The 21,980-nt window shown below is 44.9% G+C and overlaps 1 protein-coding gene across 7 annotated transcripts in view; it reads right to left on the reverse strand.

Annotated features, from left to right (window-relative positions):
• The window catches only part of DTNB (dystrobrevin beta), a 354,166-nt gene that overhangs the window by 15,373 nt on the left and 316,813 nt on the right, over positions 1-21,980 (reverse strand). For 3 of the 7 annotated variants that reach the window (XM_045010062.1, XM_045010063.1, XM_045010061.1), the window contains exons 17-19: positions 18,911-19,070; positions 14,380-14,469; positions 4,514-4,567 (exon numbers count right to left, since the gene is read on the reverse strand). In XM_045010062.1, coding sequence (XP_044865997.1) covers positions 4,514-4,567; positions 14,380-14,469; positions 18,911-19,070 — 304 coding nt within the window. Of the gene's footprint in view, positions 1-3,348; positions 3,445-4,513; positions 4,568-14,379; positions 14,470-18,910; positions 19,071-21,980 lie in introns of all 7 variants that reach the window. The other 4 variants (XM_045010065.1, XM_045010064.1, XM_045010060.1 and 1 more) reach the window with 3 other exon arrangements.

Genomic DNA, 21,980 nt, shown 5'->3' on the forward strand with positions numbered 1-21,980 from the left:
TGGACAGGTTATAGGAGAGAGGACTCGTTCTTCAGGCAGCCAGACAAAAGGTTGTGCCTGAGAGGGGACCACAGAGGGGTCAGGCCCACAGGAGACCACTCTAACCAACCCCTTGGAGAACCTGCAGGGCCCTGTCCCTTTGCATTTTTGTTGTTTTTGAGGGTGACTGTTAGGATTACAAGGATTGGGGTAGCCGTGTTAGTCTGTATCCACAAAAAACAACACGGAGTCCGGTCTTTAAGGTGCCACCAGACTTCTTGTTGTTTTTTTGTTAGGACTACAGGGGCCTGCCCCAAACTGAAGGGACTTATTGGTGGGAAGTAGCCCAAGGAAGTGGACTTGGACTCACTGCAGGGAGGACCCTCTGGTGGGGCCCATGGGAGAGGGAGGGCCTGCGAAATCCTTAACAAACATCGCATCCGCCATAATCTCTCCACTGCTGAGAGGACAGCCATGCAGTCCCTGAAATCTAACCACTGGACAGTGTTCAAAGCAGCAGACAAAGGGGGTTCCACTGTAGTTCTCAACTGTGGTGACTACATTAACAAGGCCAACCCACAGCTCTCCAACACAGCCTACTATGAAGAACTCAGAGAAGACCCCCCACACCACAATTTACCCAGGAACTACGGATGTCATCAAATCCTTCCCCCAAACAACTCCAAGAGAAACTCTACAAACCCATCCTCCACAAACTCACCCAGGAAACTTGGACATGCTCCCAACCTACACAAGCCAGGGAGCCCTGGCAGACCCATCGTATCTGGCCACGGCACTCTGACTGAAGGAATATCAGGACTCATAGAAACCTTCCTCAAACCACTCACCACACAAAGGGCCAGTTTCCACCAGGACACAACTGACTTCCTCCACAAACTCTGCAACATTAACAGCCTCCCTCAGAACACCATCCTCACCGCCATGGATATCACTTCCCAATACACCAATGTCACTCACCAATGCCTGCCTCAAATATTTGCAAGATAGTGGACAACCTCCTAAGCCCCCTCTGACCTCACACTACTGGTGGTCACCTGGCACTCCACACTGGAGCCCAGACATGGTATCATCAAACAGGTACAACCCATACGCAACGGGGACCCCATCCTGAAATAAAACTTTCCTGAACCCCCACTTCTGGCCTTTAAACAAGCCCCAACCCCTCCAAGTTCATCATCCGAAACAAGCTCCCCACAGACCAGGACACCAATTCAAAGTGACACCAGACCCTGTCAGAACAACAGATGCAAAACCTGCAGACATATCTCCAGTTCTACAATGATCAGCACCCCACACTACACACCTTTCAAAATCCATGGGTCCTACACATCCCTATCACAACATGTGGTGTACCTCATCCAGTGCACTAAATCCCTCAATAAGAACTATGTGGGTGAAACCAGACAATCAGTCTGCTCTGAAATGAACTCACACGGGAAAATGATAAAAGACAAAAACACCCTATCCCCTGTGGGCGAACACTTTTCACAAAGTGATCACTCTATATCTGACCTCTCAGGCCTCATCCTCAAAGAAAACCTGCACAACACTCTCAAAAGACAAGCCTGGGAGGTTAAATTTATTACTCTGCTAGACACTAAAAATCAGGGACAAAACAGGGACACTGGATATATGGCCTATTACAACAATCTGTAACCCACCAACCCCCTCAGTTTCTTCCATGACTCTAGCTTGAACGGTTTCTTACAATAGGTGCTAATGACTTATGTTAAACAATCTGTTCCACCTTGCATTTTGCTGTGATGCTGGGAGCTCCTTCCCCAGACCGGAAGAAGAGCTTTGTGTTATTCAAAAGCTTGTCTCTCTCACCAACAGAAGTTCGCCCAATAAAAGATATTACCTCACTGACCCTGTCTCTCTAATGGTAGCCCAGCAAGTTGTGAAGGGCTGGGAATTATGTATTGGCAATGTCAATTCAAACATTAGCCAAAAGTTCACTGTGTACAGAAGGCACAGGCAGAAATGGTACCTAGAAGATACTACAGTAACTGTCATGCTAGAAATACATGCACTGATTAAAAAATACAAGAGCGTTTGGGGTAAATGAAACAGATTACTGCTGGTTAGATTGAAATGATGTGGACTCGAACAACTACTTCTTGCTGTTCAGTGATGACTCATAAGAATCTTCAAACTCCCTCTCTTCCCCCTATTTTCCATGCAAGGTACATTACACATTTGGAAAAAGAGAGTGAACATCTGCTAAGCATCCAAAATATCTAATGGAGGAGGAAGATTCCAGGGCTAAGAGCCTTGTATGATTTAAAGCCAACATACTACCTTCAAAAATTGTTGATTTCACTGAAGTCAGACGTATTATTGCTAGTAAAAGAAAACCCAAAAGCTCAAACAAGTCTATCATTTCAACTAGTGATGGGTAAACCTCAGAGGAGTCAGAGAAGCCCCAAACATCTGGCTGCTCCTGTAACGCAAAAACCACCACAATACCAACTGGCAGAGGGCTCACTATTCTGTAACAGCAACGCCTATCAGGCCTGACAAACTCACTACACCTGACACACTGCTTTCATAGTATTTATCCAAGAAGTGTCTTGTGAGGTATCAAACGAAAGCCAATAACACACTGCTTATAATATCACTGTGAAATGTATATACTGACACTATATAAGGAATCATCTGTGCGTGTGTATAAAAATTATGTTTTAAAATCTGTAACAAGGCAGACTGTAACAAGAACAGGTCTTCTGCCAGATAAAAGCATGTCTCTTCAGCTATCCCCGTCTCTGAGGTAAATTAAGCATCGTAAGGACGACACAAAGGAAGCCCCATTTATACGTAGTCAATAGGAAAAACAGGTTGATGAGGGATGCGAACTCAACAGGTGAGCACCCCAGCGTATGAACCCCAGGCAGTTATCGTGACTCTGGGAACCAGGAGAATGGACTTTGGGAAATATAAGGAAAAGCAAAAGGACACCGCTACCCATTTCACTGAGGACAGCCTTGGAAGAGGGGGATGGTACGGGAAGGAATGGATCCTGGATTCAATGAAAACCAGTAAACTCTGCACCTACGCCCATGGGAGAACCCTTCCCGTTGGCATAGGTAGTGTCTACACTGAAATGCTACAGCAGTTTTAAGGGTAGACAAGCCCTTAGTCTCTAGAATGAGTGTTACACTTCTGTTGTGTTTGCAACCATTTCTGTTTCCAATATGCTTACTCAATACTAACTTGAATCTGTGACTCTCTGTTCTTTGTTGATAAATATATGTGTTTTTACTATACATACAGTGCTGTGTTGACATAAAGTGTGAAACCTGAATCATAACCTTCCAGCTGTGTATATCTCTTTGGGAGGCAGCTTACCTGGTAATTTCTGTGAGTGTCCAGTGACAAGGCCTGGATGCTACAGGGGAATGCTCTTCAAAAGAGGTGCAGGGACTTGGGTGCATCTAAGGTAGCCTGCAAAGCAAGATAGGCCTGACAGAGTCCTGAGCGAAGTGTCTGAATGGTTGAAAGGCTGGTGCTGTACAAGAGCTGACACCCAGCTACCACAAGAAAGGGAGGCAACAAGGTGATTCACAATCCTGGGTGCCTGAGAAAGGGTCACACCGTCTCAGTACCTATTTGGGCTGGAGATCTTGTCACACTAGGAGGAGGGATTTTCTGTTCAGTCATTTGAGGAAGGGACAAGTGAAACCCCCAACCCAGTGTCCAGTGACTGGTATTCCACTCCCCACACTGCTCACCAGGGTTTTCTTTCTCCTGAGCCCTTTTGGATAGGGGATCATTAGTCCACCTGCACAACAACGCTGTGACAGCCCCACGTTCCTTCCACATCCTTATAAGCCAGAGGAAGAGCTGCCTGGGGAGGATTAGTTCTATTATCTACACTTAGAATCAGGGATTAGAGATGGGAAGAGACCTACTGTAAGGCCCCATTTTGCCGCCTGTGCAGCATTGTTCTCAGCAGAATATTGCTGAACACTGTGTCCAGACACGTTTTAAATGCCTCAACCAACAAGGCTTTGCTGCTTCCCTGGGGTGCCAATTCCACAGCCTCGCACACCCAATTTCCAGAAACTTTCCTGATAATTCAGCCTCCATTTTCTATATCTAACCTCACACCATTCATTTTTGTTCCTCTTGGACCATTCAGAGTAACTCCTTTCCCGCCACGCTTACACTTGTACATGGCCACTTGCTGAAAGAAAATATTTCAATACATCTGAATACGGAGACAATGGAAACCTGGACATTACGACTGTCCCAAGCAGCGGCAGAAATGGAGAGAGCAAACATATAGCAGGGCAGTGAGAGGAGCAGAAAGACAAGCCTGATAGGCCCAGCTGAGTGTCTGGAGGAGGTGTAACAGCAACAAGAAGTCTCCATAAACTGCCCAAACCCAAAGCTATTACACGAATGCTTCTGCAGTGCTTGGTACACTGAAGTGGAGAGTTTGCAGACACACTCTAACCTCAGACACAGAAATAAATTAGAAAAGTGTTTTACAGCTGAGAGAGCCTTTTACCTCTGTCCTTTCCATTCTGCATCTTTTCCTCTTCTTCTTCACCTACTTCCTCTGCTTTAAAAAAAAACCCAAATGTTAGCCAAACACGCATGGAAATGAGTCGCTAGAAAGCATTTTTCTACAGGAGGAAGCTCTCTAAGAGCCACGCTGGCTTTTGAGACTCGCACTGGAAAGAGGGAGGGGGCTTGTGCTGGAGTGGGAGCCCTCAGGAGTACTTCAGACCAACTAAGCTGGAATTCTTTCATGGTGTAGTGGCAGCTGCACCATCCTTTCAGTTGGTAGAGTGTATGCTCCTTCTACTGACTAGTTTAATGACTCCCATTTTCACGTTCACCCCACAGGGGGCAGTGCCTGCACTCGCCAACAGGACTGTGCCTGGCCCCATGTAGCGTGATACACAAAGACCACTGGTTCTCTTGTGCACCTGTGCAGCCATATTTGAGCCTTCAAAGAGACTAAGAGCTATAAAACCCAAACAACGGGACAATGGGGAATGGGTCAAACACAGATAAAAAATGGTGACTTACCTGTTGTGTAACAGTTGTTCTTTGAGATGTGGGTGCAGATGTGTATTCTGCTCAGGTGTGTACTGCCTTGTGCACTGTGAGCTGAATACTTTTTGCTACCCATTGAGACAGTGCACATACCTTATACCTCCTCAGGGCCCTTCCTGAGACTATATTAAGGTGGTTCCACCCTGACCACACTCAGTAGTGCTCCAACAAACTCGAGTCTCTGGGCAGGAATTGGTGCAGACTTTTCTCTGCTCAGGATAAGATGAAGGTGATTGAACAGGTGGATGATATAGTCAATGGATGGCAATGGACCTGACTGTGAGAGAGCCCCTGGACCAGCCAACCATCAAGGTAAGGGAAGACATGTCTTCTGTTCCTCCTCAAGAAGGCCACCATGCATTTGGTGATGACAGGCCAAAGGGGAGTACCATGTACTGATGATGACAAGTCTGAGGAATTTCCTGAGGCTGTGTAACACAGCTATACTGAAATATGTGTCCAGAAGATCAAGGGCAGCCAACCAACCACTGCCATCTCAAGAACGGAGGATTGACGCTAGGGTAACCAGGCGCAATCTCGCTTGCTTGATGAACTTGTCGAGAGCCCAGAGGTCCAGAACAGTCTCAGTTACACTCTTGTGTTTGGGGATCAGGAAAAAGAGTGGGGGCACTTACTCTGTGCCACAGGGTGTGGAGAGCCTGACCCTCCTGAAGGAGCACAGACTCATGAGATGGGTCCCTGAAAAGGGACAGAGAAGGAGGGTAGGGAGGAGGGGTGGAAATGAGTGGGACTGAATATCCCGGGCCTATAGTACTTAGGACCCACTTGTCTAAAGATATTTGTTCCCATGGGCTGAGGAAGTGGGATAATCTGTCTCCACACTGAGCAGGGATGTGTAGATCATTGTTGGTTGCTATGCTGTCCTCGAAAAACAAGTCCCAAGAGTTGTGTTCCTACCAAAAGCTGAGAGCATGGTGGGTTAGTGGTAATGTTAGTTGACCTTCTTTTCTGAAGCCTCTCCCTCTTCCAAGAAATGTAGTATCATCTGGGAGGACAGAAGGCCTGTCCATGAAAATAATCTGAATATTTCTGCAGGGACTTGAACTAACGCTTACTGGAGGCTGGAAGATAAACCCCCGGGGAGTGGAGAGTCACTCATGAATCTTTAAAAGAGAAACATCTCATTTGTCTTGTCAGAAAATACAAACTGTCCCTCAAAAGACAGAATTTCAGTGGTTTGCTGGATATCTGGTGCTATCCCGGAATTAAATAACCAAGATGCCCTCCTCCTGATGATGGCAGTGGGGCTCATTGCTCTGGAAGAATCACACATTATGTTGAGAGTAGATTGTAGCGAGGCCTTTGCCCAAGCAAGTGCTTTGTCAAGAAAGCTTTGAACTTCTCTCTGGAGTTGTCTGGCAATGTGTCCATGAATTTAGACATCACCGCCCACTAAAAGAGCTTGCTGGTCATTAGTCTCACCTTAAATCTTCCTTGTGGTGTCCTCTCATTAGCTGCTGTGACAATTAATGAGTTTGGTTTTGGTGTGAATAGACACACTCCTGCTTCTGGGAAGGGACATGATATTGTTTTTCTGTTTGCTTAGCTATTGGGGCTAGTGATGCTGACATGTGCCACAAAGATTTGGCTGTTGATAGGAGGGCCTATGTGAGGACCTGAGGACTAGAACCCAGGCCTGCAGAGCCTGGGGTGGCTGATAGTCCCAGTGTGCTGGGAAGCCATCCAGAGGCACAATCAGGAAACACTGTGGAGACTAGAGGCCGCAGGAAATACTGCTCACGAGACCCAGAGTGACATTCCTCGTGGCCCTCTGATTGGCCAAGTGCCCCAATTTAATCCCAGGGGTTGCCCCAGGAAGGTGTCTGGGTAAGTACACAGATTTTGCCCTGCTACAACACCAGACTTTGCCTTGTTTCCTGATCTCTGGTCTCTGATGCCAGCCTGACTCCTGATTCTAGCCCAGTACTGCCTCTGGTCTCTGACCCCAGCCTGACTCTGATCCCGACTCCTGCCTCTGGGTTCTAACCTGGTACTGCCCCGATCTCTGGTCTCTGACCCCAGCCTGACTCTGATCCCGACTCCTGCCTCTGGGTTCTAACCTGGTACTGCCCGATCTCTGGTCTCTGACCCCGGCCTGACTCTAACCCCGACTCCTGCCTCTCAGTTCTAACCTGGTACTGCCTGATCTCTGGTCTCTGACCCCGGCCTGACTATGATCCCGACTCCTGCCTCTCGGTTCTAACCCGGTACTGCCCCGATCTCTGGTCTCTGACCCCAGCCTGACTCTGATCCCGACTCCTGCCTCTCGGTTCTAACCCGGTACTGCCCCGATCTCTGGTCTCTGACCCCGGCCTGACTCTGACCCCGACTCCTGCCTCTCGGTTCTAACCCGGTACTGCCCCGATCTCTGGTCTCTGACCCTGGCCTGACTCTGACCCCGACTCCTGCCTCTCAGTTCTAACCTGGTACTGCCTGATCTCTGGTCTCTGACCCCGGCCTGACTCTGATCCCGACTCCTGCCTCTCGGTTGTAACCCGGTGCTGCCCTGATCTCTGGTCTCTGACCCCGGCCTGACTCTAACCCCGACTCCTGCCTCTCGGTTCTAACCCAGTACTGCCCCGATCTCTGGTCTCTGACCCCGGCCTGACTCTGACTCTGACTCCTGCCTCTCGGTTCTAACTTGGTACCACCCCGATCTCTGGTCTCTGACCCCGGCCTGACACTGACCCCGACTCCTGAGTTTCTGTAGAGACCAGACTTGACAGCAGTCCCACGGATGGTTCTGGAGTCGCTGGCACGGTGCTGGGATTCTCCCATCCTGATACTGGGCAGACACAGGTCTGTCCTGGGTACCAGTCTTGCCGACAGTGAGGTCCTGCTCTTAATGAAGCGGAGAATAAATCCCTCCTTGATTTCTGGCACTCTGGTCCATTTTATGAGTCCTCTCACATGGGATCTGTGGAATGATCTCAGACCTCTTTCCTGCCTCCATGACTGATTAGAGTCCTGGGGTCTGTCCCCAACTCCCACAGAGGTGGAGGACACCAGTTAACTGAGTGGTTGGAACAGGGTCCTCGTGCCAAGGCAGGTCTCACAGCCTGTTCCAACAAATGCTGCTTTAGATGAAGATCTCTTGCAATCTGCATCCTTTTCATAACAGAACGATAGATACTTCACTATTCCTTGATGTGGTTCTCGCCGAGGCACAACAAGGAGCATGTGTGTGGGTCGCTGGTAGGGACAGGCAAACTCTGAAGCCTGGGGAATGCTCCAGAACTATACAAACTAACTGTACCTCTACATAGACTAATAAAATAACTAATCTAACAAACTATGGTGCTAACTGCCAGAAACTATTTACACTATGAAATACCGAATCACAAAGTGACACGCAGCAGGGAAATCATGAGGAGATTCCAACACGGGGAGCTCCAACTCAAGCTGCAGGTGGTAAGAAGGAAATGAGGGGGTTTAGGAAAGTGCCACTTTGATATAGCCTCGAGAGGAGCCAAGAGGAGGCACAGAGCATGCATGCTGCCCCGACGGGTACTACAGCGGCAAAAAGTCTCCAGTTTGCAGTGCACAAGATGCCAGCACACTGGAGTGGAATAAGGTCTGCACCCACTCCAAGCAAAAAGATCCACTCTGAAGGAAAACCTGAAACAGTTTTGTGGAGATCCAAGAGGAAGAACACTTGATGTTAATTACTGAAGATCTAGAGCCTAACCATGTGAGGTGCCAAGAGACCTCAACACTCATGGAAGTCACTGGGGTGGCACAGTTGTAACTGAGAACAGATTCTGTTCCAATAAATACACTTCTCATTACATCTCTCAGTGACAGAAAGGAAGTGCATGCTGATGGAGCATGTAGAGTCACAGAGTTTAAGGCCAGAAGGGGCCACCAGATCATCTAGTCGGCCCTCCTGCATATCCCAGCCCACCGACACCACCCGCACATGAAACCCAACAACCAAAATGACACCAAAGTATTACAGCCCACAGGAGACTAGACTATTGTGTATCTCCGGGAGAGACTAGAAGGGACCAAAGAGCACCAAATGCCAGATACCTCTGCAATGGCAGGGAAATTACTGAGCTATAGCTAGATAATACTGACAAGAGACCTGCACCCACATGCTGCAGAGGAAAGCCCAAAACCCCAAAGTTACTGTCAATCTCATCTGGGGGAAAATTCCTTCCCAACCCCACATATAGCGATCAGTTAGACCCTGAGCCTGTGAGCACCTGAGAGGGAGAATGCTCCGTGCCACCTCAGCCCTTAGCCCCCATCCAATGTTCCAACTTCAGCCGTAATGCTTCAGAGAAAGACCAAAATCCGCCCCAGAATACATGGGGGGTATTCCTTCCTGACCCCTGCAGATGGCCAGCTGAAGCATGAGGTTTTAGGAACATAGGACATAAACTGGAACTGCGCAACAAGGCTCACTTTATTTAACTCCAGTGAAGCTGAAGTGAATTTATGGGCCAGGCTAGTATTTATGTTGAGGAGAAGGTGGACAGAAGGGCAAGTTCCTTCTCATTTGGGGGAGGGGTCATATCTCTGTATGTAGCATTTCTAGTAAAATAATGTAAATAGACAATAGTTATTACAGGCAGTTATATTTCCCTTGATCCATATTTTAAAATATATTAATAGAGTTTTGAAAGAGAAAAAAACACCTGTAATAGAAAGCACAACTTGAAAAGCTTGAGTAGTGTAAGTTGGTTCTGACCAAAGGGGATCTTTAATAGAGAAGTCAAAGAAACTGGCATTTTCTTCATTGTTTCAACTACAACCAATTGATAAATATCACTTTGAGAGGTCAGAAGTGCTTCTACCAATGGCCTTTTCCATGGTGCCCAACACAACAACTGAAATATGTACTATGACGATGGCAGAAATCACTGATTGAAACTAAACAAAATTTTTAAAAATCACAATGGTGACCTGAGACTCCAAGCAATTTCTGAGTCTGGCTGCTACACTTGTCTCTTGCTTCTCAAACTAAGTGGGGCTGGGAAAGTTAGACAGCAGCCTGCTTAGGCCCTAGGATAAGGAGAATATGTTACCGTATGTTGCTTTTGAATGACCTAGCTGGTCATCACTCTAAGTGGAACCCAGTATTTCCTGGCCAGGGAAGATTGTGAGAAGCCCACGCTTTATACTCAGATCTATCGACTGTCTCCTGACTATTGGCAGAAGCAATTCTTCCTTTCCTTTTCTGCGCTCCTCAGGGCACGTTTTCTGAATGCAGACGAAGATGCTGTAGGCCAAGCTAGGTACTGTAAGTCACAAAAACATACCAAACTTTATGTCTGCAACTAAAGCTGGCAGGAAATCCAGGCCTGGAGGAAGTTTAAGTTCTCCTAGTTTAACTCCTAACTAACGTGTTAAATCCCATTGAATCTCATCAGCTGCGTATAACTCGTGATTTTCCTAATTTACACAGTTTACATTATTTCAGATATTTTCAAGGGATTGGTCTTCTTTAGTTTCTGCATATAATCAAATACAAGATTGTAATTAATTTTATCTTGAATCCCCCATGCATTATAAATGCCTTACACGACAAGACTGAAATAACTGTCAACAGCACAAACCTTGCTTTGTTTGTATTTGTAAAACACTGTACCGATTTCAAAAGAGACCAGGAGATCAGAAGTCCTGTATCCCTGATACAAGTCACTATGGGCCAGGGTCTGATCTCAGGTACATTAGTGTAAATCTGCAGTACTATTAAAAGCAAGAAATAAATTACTGCAGAGATCTGTCTTGGGCTGAGAGTTTATTCACCAGGTTTCAGCTTGAGGGGAACAGAACTGTGCATCTCTGAACATGGCGATTTACTGAAGAAACACAAGGTCCCTTAAGAGAAGGTTACTCATCTTGTGCAGTAACTGAGGTTCTTTGAGATGTGTGACCCTGTGGGTGCTCCACTTCAGGTGTTTGTGCGCCCCAGCACCTCTAGTCAGAGAATTTCGACAGCAGTACCCGGTTGGCTTTGCGGCCAACCCCTCTCCCCACCCCCCAGTTCCTTCTCTACCACAGAGGACCTTACTAGAACTCCGAAGTAGAGGGGAGGAGGGTGGGTAGTGGTGCACATCTCAAAGAACCTCAGCTACTGTGCAATATGAGTAACCTTCTTCTTCAAGTGATGTTCCTGTGGGTGCTCCACTTCAAGTGACTGTAGAGCAGTGACCCTCAGTGGAAAGGAAGAGCTTCGGAGTTGGGTCTGTGATCGATAATAAGACCATGTGTCCTAATAAAGTGTCATATGTTGAGTCCTGCTCAATTGCGTAGTATTGAATGAATGTTGCAGTAGACCCTCACATTTACAAACACCTCGGGAATGGAGGTTGTTCGTAACTCTGAAATGTTCGTAACTCTGAACAAAATGTTATGGTTGTTCTTTCAAAAGTTTGCAGCTGAATATTGCCTTAATACAGCTTTGAAACTTTACTATGTAGAAGAAAAATGCTGCTTTCCCTTAATATTTTTTAGTGGTTTACGTTTAACATAGTACTATACTGTATTTGTGGGTTTTTTGGTCTCTGCTGCTGCCTGATTGTGTACTTCCAGTTCCAAATGAGGTGTGTGGTTGATTGGTAAGTTCGTAACTCTAGTGTTCATAACTCTGAGCTTCTACTGTATGGGCTTATGCCCAAGTGGCTGCTTTACATGTCTCTAACAGGTACATTGTTAAGGAAGGCTACCAATGTGGACAGCGAACTGGTAGAATGTGTTCTAACCCTCGGTGGGGGTTGTAGTTCATGTTGGCGGTAGCAGAGATAAATGCACTCTGAAATCAATTTGGAGAGTCTCTGCTTAGATATAGCGTCTCCTTTAGATCTCTCTGTAGTAGAGAAAAACAGCTTTGGTGCCTTCCTAAATGGTTTAGTCCGTTCAAGATAAAATCCTAGTGCCCTTCTGACATTCAGAGTATGGAATGCCGCTTCTAAGGTTTAGGGAAGAATGAGGGAAGATGGACTTTAGGTAGAAACTTAGGATGTGGTCTTAGAATGACCTTGTTCTTGAAAAAGGTTGTGTATGGGGAGTATGCCATAAGGGTGACAAGGAAGGCTACTTTCATTGAAAAGTGTAATAGAGAACATGTAGCCAAGGGTTTGAACAGAGGTCCAGTAAGGGAATGAAGTACTAAATTAAGATCCCATGGAGGCGTTGGGATTCTGAGTTTGGGATAGAGTCTCCAGACACCTTGTAGGGATCGTTTTGTAATTGGATGGGTAAAAACTGAGAACCCATCCACTTTATCGTGAAAGGTTGTGATCGCTGCAAGGTGTACTCATTGGTTTGGCCAATGTACATGGCAGAGGGGCATTGCTGTTGTTTTTGTGGATACAGACTAACACGGCTACCCCCTGATACATTTTCCAACCAGTTTTGCACCCACCTTATAGTAGCTCCATCTAGGCTGCATTTCCCTAGTTTGTTTATGAGAATGTCATGTGAGACAGTATCAAAAGCTTTACTAAAGTCAAGATATACCATGTCCACCGCTTCCCCACTATCCACAAGGCTTGTTACCCTGTCAAAGAAAGTGATCAGGTTGGTGATTTGTTCTTGACTAATCCATGTTGATTGTTACTTATATTATTATCTTCTCGATGTTTGCAAACTGATTGCTCCATTATCCACTGTGTCTGCCAAGTCTAATGATACCTGGAGAGCTGTTTGTGCCAGGAGGTGGCCTTCAGCAATGACTGATCTAAATTGCTCCTACTAGTCTTCTGGTATAAAGTCAATAAATTCAGACAGTTTAGAATAATTGGTGTGGTTGTATTTTGCCATCAAGGTCTCATAGTTGGCGATTATCGGCAACTGATGACTGGGAGAAGTTTGTGGTTCTGAGTCCGGGCTGAGGGATTTCTCCATAAGGATAAGTTTGAATTTAAGGTCCCTCACTTTCTTGGCACGGGCCTTAAGGTTGTGGCAATGGAAGCACTTCTGGGGTATGTGCATTTCCCCCAAGCAGCGGACACACTGGGAATGTCCATCTGAAACGGGGACTGCCTCTTGGCAGGAGAGGCAACATTTAAAACCCAAGGACCTCCGGGCATTCTCAGGTAAAGTTATCCCAGAAAGGGATGAATGAAACATAACATAACATAATACATTTTTATTTATTTTTTTAAATGAGAAGAAAGAAAAGGGGTAGAGTAGTTAGTTATAACTTGTTTTCCTATCTTCTACTACACAATTAATCCTAAATCTATATCTGAGGGGAGAGTGCACGTGGGGCCCACCGGACACTGCTGTCTAAATTCTCCAACTAGAGGTGCAGGGACGCACAATCACCTGACGTGATGCACCCACAGGGGCATCATTTGAAGAAGAACTATAACAGCACTAGTGATTGCTGCTGTAATACATGCAGGACTTCATTAACTCCAAAGCTGCTGCTGCAGCCAAGACACAAGGTTTGGACTGGTGAATGTACTGTTCAGGAGTAACTAGGGAATCTGTTAGGAAAATATAAAATCTGTGTTTAGATGTGAATGCAGAATCCTTTCCTTATTCCTAAAAGCACAAGGCCCTTTAACAAATAGCTGAAATGCTGAACAATGACGTTCTTTACAAGCAAAGCCCTGAGAATCTTGGGATGGGTCTTTCTCAACAAGTTTGTAAGTTTGTTGTGGCCCAATTATTCTGTTCACTGAAACCCACTATCATTACTATTGTGCAAAGGGCACGCAGGCAAAATCACCACTTTTTGCACAGCTGTTTAATTCCTGTGTTTAAGTTGTGCCAAATGTATATTTTAATTTTATATTCATGCCTAGAGTTCCCTAATGGGAATTCATTTTAAGTGCACTCCAAATTGCTGTTATAAATACTACAGAATCATTAAGTAACAGTTTGTGTGAACTCACTCAAAAATATATCTTAACTTCTAAGCTCATGTCTTTAAAGAGCTGCTGTAGTAAAAAAAAAGACATTAAAAGTGGCATCTCTGCTCCCTGGCAAGCATTCTGAATCACATATGCTTACTTTACAAGCAAAGAAAAGTTATTATGGTTAGCCTTGTAGAAGTCAATACAGCTATGAGTGAGTGAACTGGTTTCTAGCACCCTAGAATCATCAACAACAGTGTCAGCCAGGTTCTGTATGTAGAACAGAATTCTCATTCCTGGTGACTTCTCATTGAGGGAGAATTAAATTGCAACCTTGCAATCTAATTTTTCTATTTAGTTTCTGGATGAGAACTATAGTTTACAGATAAATCTTCAACACGTGGCTTTAAGATTACTATTGCTGGTCACATTGATCTCCGGAGTGTACATGTATGTTAAAGTTTAACTCCCTCACCTGAATGAAGTTCCTTCACCAAAGAAGACATTGTATTTGTAATTGAATCAGCTGCTACCAATAAATCATTACGGAGGTTTCTTCGTGTACCTGGGAAAGAAATGGAGGAAAAGAAAACGAAGAGTTATGGCAGATATTAGATTTCAATTTCCCAAGCTACTCACAAAAGGAAGCTCAATCAGTTGTTCCTGACCAATCAAAATGAGTGATTACTTTCCCTCTGTAAGGAATATGAGAGCAGAACTGCAAACACTCACCTTTGCCTGCAGAGCTGCCACTTTGACAGGGTAGCTGTAGTGCAAAAACCCATTAAAACCAATCCTGGTTTAGTAAAGATTTCTGATATAAATGATCTGGAAAAAGGGGTAAACAGTGAGGCGGAAAAATTTGCAGATAGTACAAAACTACTCAAGGTAGTTAAGTCCCAGGCAGACTGCGAAGAGCTACAAAAGGATCTCACAAAACTGGGTGACTGGGCAACAAAATGGCAGATGAAATTCAATGTTGATAAATGTAAAGTAATGCACATTGGAAAACAGAATCCCAACTAGACATATAAAATGATGGGGTCTAAACTAGCTGTTACCACTCAGGAAAGATCTTGGAGTCACTGTGGATAGTTCTCTGAAAACATCCACTCAATGTGCAGCGGCAGTCAAAAAAGCAATCAGAATGTTGGAAATCATTAGGAAAGTGATAGATAATAAGACAGAAAATATCATATTGCCTCTATATAAATCCATGGTACGCCCACACCTTGAATACTGTGTGCAGATGTGGTCGCCCCATCTCAAAAAAGAGATACTGGAATTGGAAAAGCTTCAGAAAAGGGCAACAAAAATTATTAGGGATATGGAATGGCTTCCATCTGAGGAGAGATTAACAAGACTGGGACTTTTCAGCTTGGAAAAGAGACAACTAAGGGGGGGATATGATAGAGATCTATAAAATCATGACTGGTGTGGAGAAAGTAAATAAGGAAGTGTTATTTACTCCTTCTCATAACACAAGAACTAGGGGTCACCAAATGAAATTAATAGGCAGCAGGTTTAAAACAAACAAAAGGAAGTATTTTTTCACACACTGCACAGTCAACCTGCGGAACGTCTTGCCAGAGGATGTTGTGAAGGCCAAGACTATAACAGGATTAAAAAAAAGAATTAGATAAATTCACGTAGGATAGGTCCATCAATGGCTATTAGCCAGGATGGGCAGGGATGGTGTCCCTAGTCTCTGATTGCCAGGAGCTGGGAATGGGCAACAGGGGATGGATCACTTGATAATTCCCTGTTCTGTTCATTCCCTCTGGGGCACCTGGCATTGGCCACTGTCGGAAGACAGGACACTGGGCTGGATGTACCATTGGTCTGATCCAGTATGGCCGTTCTTATGTTCTTATATCCTGGAGTGGCTCCCTGCTTGGTGGATCAATTGTCTACTTCGCCAATATGCTGTTATACTATATTTTCCAATTACATGGACAGCACAGGTGGACCACATCAGCATGGTCAAGTGTTTCTTTGCCCAAGACAAGAGTAGTTTGCTTCTCTTTGAAGTGCAGCGATCTGGTGCTTCCATTTGTGTATATGCACACACACCATCCATGAAAATGCTTCCAGTCCCTTGTGTATAGTTCTTCTTTCCAGTGACTGATGGAGTAACTCTCTTTCCTGATGGACAATGCTCCAGTGGACAGCAGGCTCCCTAGTGCTCTAAATTGGCATCTATTGCGATGATTGGCATGCTTGGTTCCAAGATTTGCAAACTTCTTGAAAATCTGTGTCCTGTCATCCACCACTGCAGGAACCTGTTCACCACTGGGTGAACCTGAACCTTTGCCATAGGTTGTGTAAGCACAGTTAGTGGCAATGAGCAAATGATGCTGTGTAAAAACATCTCATGTGAAACCTGATCCTTCTGATAATGCCTGTGCAAGAGATTAGCAACACCAAGAGGGGCAGCAGAGTTCGTATCACGGACACTTGCATTTTGCACTTTTTGGATGGCTCTTCTTGTCTTCTGTTGCCTCTCTGAGGAGCACAGACACAGGTTTCCCCGGGAGTGCGCCACCCTGAGGCCCTGGCCCACTCCACCCCGTTCCCCAAGCCCTGCCCTCTCCACCTCTTCCCACCCTGCTCTACCCCCCCGAGACCCCTCCCTCACTCTGCCTTCCTCCCCGAGGCCCCACCCTCACTCTGCCTCTTCCCGCCCACACTCTGCCCTCTCCCTGAGGCCCTCGCCTGCTGCTCGCTGCTCTCCACCAGCATCGAAACAACGGTGGCTGGTGGTTACTGAGCACCCACTATTTTTTTCCCATGGGTGCTCCAGCCCCAGAGCACTCACGGAGTCAGCACATACGCCGAGGAAATAAAGATTCTGGGACTGAGAATCTATCCATGCTCCCAGGTGCACAATGAACTGTGTTTTTTGATACAGTTGATCTTTTCCCTGTTTATCAGGAACCTGTATACTTCTAGTATTTTGATATTATTAACAAGCCCTCTCTTGTACCTTGACTCTAAGACCAAGAGATCATATAAGGAGGAGTCTTGTCTTGTCTGAGGATCACGCTGGCAGGAAATGCTAACAACCATTTCTCAAAAAAGGTTCCCTTCTCTGGTCCTGCAAAACAAGCAGAGATCTTCCTCCATTAGCTCTAATAGAGAGGATATTACAGGTAGAAAAGACCTTGCTTTTGCTTTTCTTCTCATTGGTCTGCCATGCTGACTGCTCCCCGGAGCTGCAAGGGAGAAAACACGGTGGAACCTCAGTGAAGAGCCAAAGGAAAACCTTCCTTCCTATGCACATACATTTGCAAGAACCCAGTAGCAGCACAAGCTAGCAAAAATAATGTAAAAGTTTGGTGAAAATTTTGAGTTAAATAAAACTTTTTTGGCAACATTCTTGGACTTCAGACAGAGCCTGTGAGTTACTTGATTCTATAGCGGCATCATCGCTAGTGACTCCGAGCTGTTGTATTGTAGATTTTGAATACCTTGTAGGACCTACTGTACTATGTTCTACTTCATGCTGCCTGGAAACAAGTCAATCTGCAAAGGGGAAAGGAAACCAGTTGCCAAAGAAAGCAGTTGGGAGCTCTCAACTGTACTCAAACTTGCCGCAGAGGCTAAGAAGAAGCAACTGGACCACCCACGGCAGCAGATGGAGTGCTATGCCTCTGGTATTTGGCACGATACCTCCCTGGGAATGCCTGTTTCTGCTTTTGTTTCTGGAAGTGTTCAGAGGGACTAGGAGCTAATCTCTACTGCTGGAATCGGAACGACACATTCTTCTTACAAGTGAATTGCAGGGGCCCAAGGTTTGTAGAGCTGACATCTGCCAAAGTCTCATCTGTGTATTGACTAAGGAGGTTCTGGTCTTCAAGTAACAGAACCTCAGATTTTGTTGGATATCATGGGGAATGAACCCTTTAATCAGTACATTCTCCTCAAATGGTTAGTGTGGTACCAAAGGTATTATGTTTCGAACAAGAGACTTTTTAGCCACTTACTGCTCCTCTGCTGTAACTTCCTTCGCCTTTTTCTTAGCCCCCTCAGGCAGAAGCCAGTCTAGGTAAGGAAGAATATAGTCTCGGCAATCTTCATTTGAAAAGCTAACAAACATGACACCATCTTCATAGTGAGGTCTGTGTTCACAGACTCTGTCTTGAGGTGAAGACTGAATCATACAATTGATGCATTTGACACGGACACTTAGTAGCTACACTGACCACCAAGCAACATGGCACTAGATGTGCATAAAACTACTTGTGCCCTTGTGGTAACAATTGGTACGACTTGTCATCTCCTTTAGGAATAAGTGGTACAGTTTCTCTGGGGAGGGGATATGTTATCGTCCACTTTTTAATTTTGTCCACTGCTTTGTTTTTTTATTTCTCATTATTTGGTTGGTTTTTACTCTTGTTCTCCCCTCGCCACACAGTGTTTTGACACTTTTAGGTTTATACCAGAGTGTTTGCCTGTTCAGAGATTTACATACTTTTTAACGGCTACATTCAGTTTAGCATTCACTTATTTGCAGTCCAAAATTTCAGCTTTTTTTTTTAAACCTAATAATCAACTTACAACAAGATTAATATTAGTGGAACACTCTGGTTGGAAGTGCTGTTTATTTTTTCCTGATCGCTACCATTCTGTTCCTCTCTGCATCCTCTGGGCCAAATTTTGGTAAGTGGTCTCTCATTTTGCACTCAATTCACAGCACTGTGACATGAAGTTTACTTACCTGATTTGTGGGTGCAACTGGGTAATGTTTAAGTGTCTAATTATTCACGTGCACAAAATGGTGGCTTAAAAATTGGGAGGCCAGGATTAGGCGACACAACTATTTTTGTTAATACTTGTGTCGCCTAATCCTGTAGATTAAAAGTATACTTCCATTCTGCTTTGGCATAGGCCAAGTGAAATAATATCAGTAATTATCATATTAAAATTGCTGTATTATATTTGTGTAATAATCAATCATTTCAGTGTTTGGCAACAGCAGGGGTTTTGGTTTGTGCTACGCTCACCTTGTGCAAAAGCTTCCTGCACATCTCCCCCGACTCCCGCAAGTGAGTCCTGAGGTACGTGAGTTGGGGTAGAGCCAGCGGAAGTGGCTCTGACAGGCATTGGCATTGGGCGACTGGCTCCATGGGTAGGTGAGGAGTGTGGGGAGCTTGCTGCTTGAGCCTGTAAAGGGAAATACAACACTGAGTTTCCAAACTGTTTAATTTTATATGTTTTGGCTCAATGTCTGCAAACGATTTTGTACAAAGCACTTAAGGAGAGAATAAAATTCAGGCACTTTATGCAAATATTCATGATATGAGTATTCTGAACATATGAATGGTAGCCCTCACATTCCTCCCAGATCCAAAGCTCACAGAAGTCAATACCAGTTCTGGTGTCCACAATTCAAGAAGGATGTTGATAAACTGTAGATGGTTCAGAGAAGAGTCAAGACAAGGATTAAAGAGCCACATGACCATCTTGTCCAGTATTTTTTCCCTGACGGTGAAGAATACCAGATGCTTCAAAGGTAAGTGCAAGAAACCCCACAGTGGGCATTTATAGAATAACCTGCCTACAGGTTCTCCCTAGCCACCATCATATGGTGTGGGCTTATGACCTGAAGCATGAGGATTTATATCACATACATCAGACTATCTAATTTAACTTGGTCATTCTCATTATCCATATAAATATTAAATGGAGCAGAGAACTCTTCAGATTTTGAGATAGTTCGCTTCACAAGTGGGGAAAATGTAGGCACCTCTTTCCCCAGAGTCCATAAACACAATTTCTTTTCAGGACTCAGATTACATGGTGGACCACATGACTTTGACCTTAAAGATGAAGTCCATGGTAGAAATCCAAGCGAAGGAAGGGGAGAACCGTTTCATTTTCTTTGGCAGCAAAGTCCCTACCAGTACACCTGCCCATTAAAAAATAGTGAATTTCCTTTTTAGGTACCTCAAGTTTCCAGCAGACCTTTAACCGAGGATAGAAACACTAATTATGGGAAAGACCACCTCAGAGGACCTGATCTCAGTATGGTATAATGGATGTTACTGATAGCTCTAAACGATAAGATTCCCTTTATGGAAAAAAAGGAAAAGGATCTAAAAACAAATATCTCTTTGGAACAATGGAAAAATAACTGGAGTAAAGACAAAGCCGCACCTAATTGTGTAACCATTAAGGAAAATTACTACAAACTACTTTATCATTGGTACCTCACTCCATTTAAGCTAAAGAAAATATATCAAAAAGGGAGTCATAAATGCTGTAGAGGAGGTGGAGGACTAGGAGCTTTTCTGCATATCTGATGGGAATGTCCTACAATTATAGTATTTGAGGAAAATTATAAATAGAACTTTCAAATTAAAAAACGGTTATTTACCTTTCAGCAAATGTGGCTCTTCAAGATGTTTTCCCCACACAGATCTCACTCTAAGGGTGCATGCACCCCAACACCATGAGATTTGATTCTTTTTTACTAAACAGTATCCATTGGGGCTACACCAATCCCTGCATGTCTTGCACCCCTCAACAGAGTGCATAAAGGATGGAGCAGATCCAAATGTCACTCAGTTCCTTCACCAATAAAGAATCCCAAAGCTAGAGCACACCACATTCGTGGGGAAGCAGAGTGGGTCATGGGATCCCTGTGGACAAAACATCTCAAAGAACCACAGTTAATGTAAGGTAAGCGTTTTTATTTTTTCCACTATATGTCCACAGAGATCCCACTCTAGGTGATTGGCTAGCAGTTGTCTCTCTAAGGAAGTGGGTGCCAGTTCTACTTAAATAGGGACTGTAGGACTGTCATGCTAAATTCAGAGTCAAATCTGGAGTTGCTACAAAGCAATAATGATTAGTAAAAATTCGTATTGAGTTCCAAGTAGCTACCCTACAGATTTTGGTTAAGTTAAGGAGCCTGCCTGATCTCTAGAGTTCACTTTGATTTGAGAAGGAGCTAATTTATTCCATTCATATGAAATACTGATACAGTTTGACACCCGCTTCAAGAGTCTATGAGTGGAAATACCCTGCCCTCTAGACACGCCTCTAACAGCTAAAACGGTCTGGGAGATTTGCATAAAGATTTTGTCCTATGGAGATAGGAGGAAAGGGCTCTCACTACATCAAATGCATGGAGTTTTGCATCTGCAGGAGACGAGGGAAGCCTCGGGAAAAAACACTGGTAAATACATAATGTTTCAAGATTCAAGTATACTTTTGAAACTACTTTGGGTAGAAATTTTGCACGAGGTCAAAGAATAACTCTGTCCTTGTGTAAAGTAGTATAATCATAGAAAATAATAGAATATCAGGGTTGGAAGAGACCTCAGGAGGTCATCTAGTCCAACCCCCTGCTCAAAGCAGGACCAACCCCAACTAAATCATCCCAGCCAGGGCTTTAGCAAGCCTGACCTTAAAAACCTCTAAGGAAGGAGATTCCATCACCTCCCTAGGGAACCCATTCCAGTGCTTCACCACCCTCCTAGTGAAATAGTGTTTCCTAATATCCAACCTAAACCTCCCCCACTGCAACTTGAGCCATTACTCCTTGTTCTGTCATCTGCCACCACTGAGAACAGTCTAGACCCATCCTCTTTGGAACCCCCTTTCAGGTAGTTGAAAGCAGCTATCAAATCCCCCCTCATTCTTCTCTTCTGCAGACTAAACAATCTCAGTTCCCTCAGCCTCTCCTCATAAGTCATGTGCTCCAGCCCCCTAATCATTTTTGTTGCCCTCCGCTGGACTCTCCGATTTTTCCACATCCTTCTTGTAGTGTGGGGCCCAAAACTGGACATGCTATTCCAGATGAGGCATCACCAATGCCGAATAGAGGGGAATTATCACATCTCTTGATCTACTGGCAATGCTCCTACTTATACAGCCCAAAATGCCATTAGCCTTCTTGGCAACAAGGGCACACTGTTGACTCATATCCAGCTTCTCGTCCACTGTAACCCTAGGTCATTTTCTGCAGAACTGCTGCCTAGCCACTTGGTCCCTAGTCTGTAGCAGTGATCAATGGCTCCATGTCTAGTTGGCAGCTGGTATCAAGCAGAGTGCCTCAGGGAGTCAGTT

The sequence above is a fragment of the Mauremys mutica genome, chromosome 3 (genome assembly GCF_020497125.1).
Source record: "Mauremys mutica isolate MM-2020 ecotype Southern chromosome 3, ASM2049712v1, whole genome shotgun sequence".
In the NCBI taxonomy this organism is placed as follows: Eukaryota; Metazoa; Chordata; order Testudines; family Geoemydidae; genus Mauremys; species Mauremys mutica.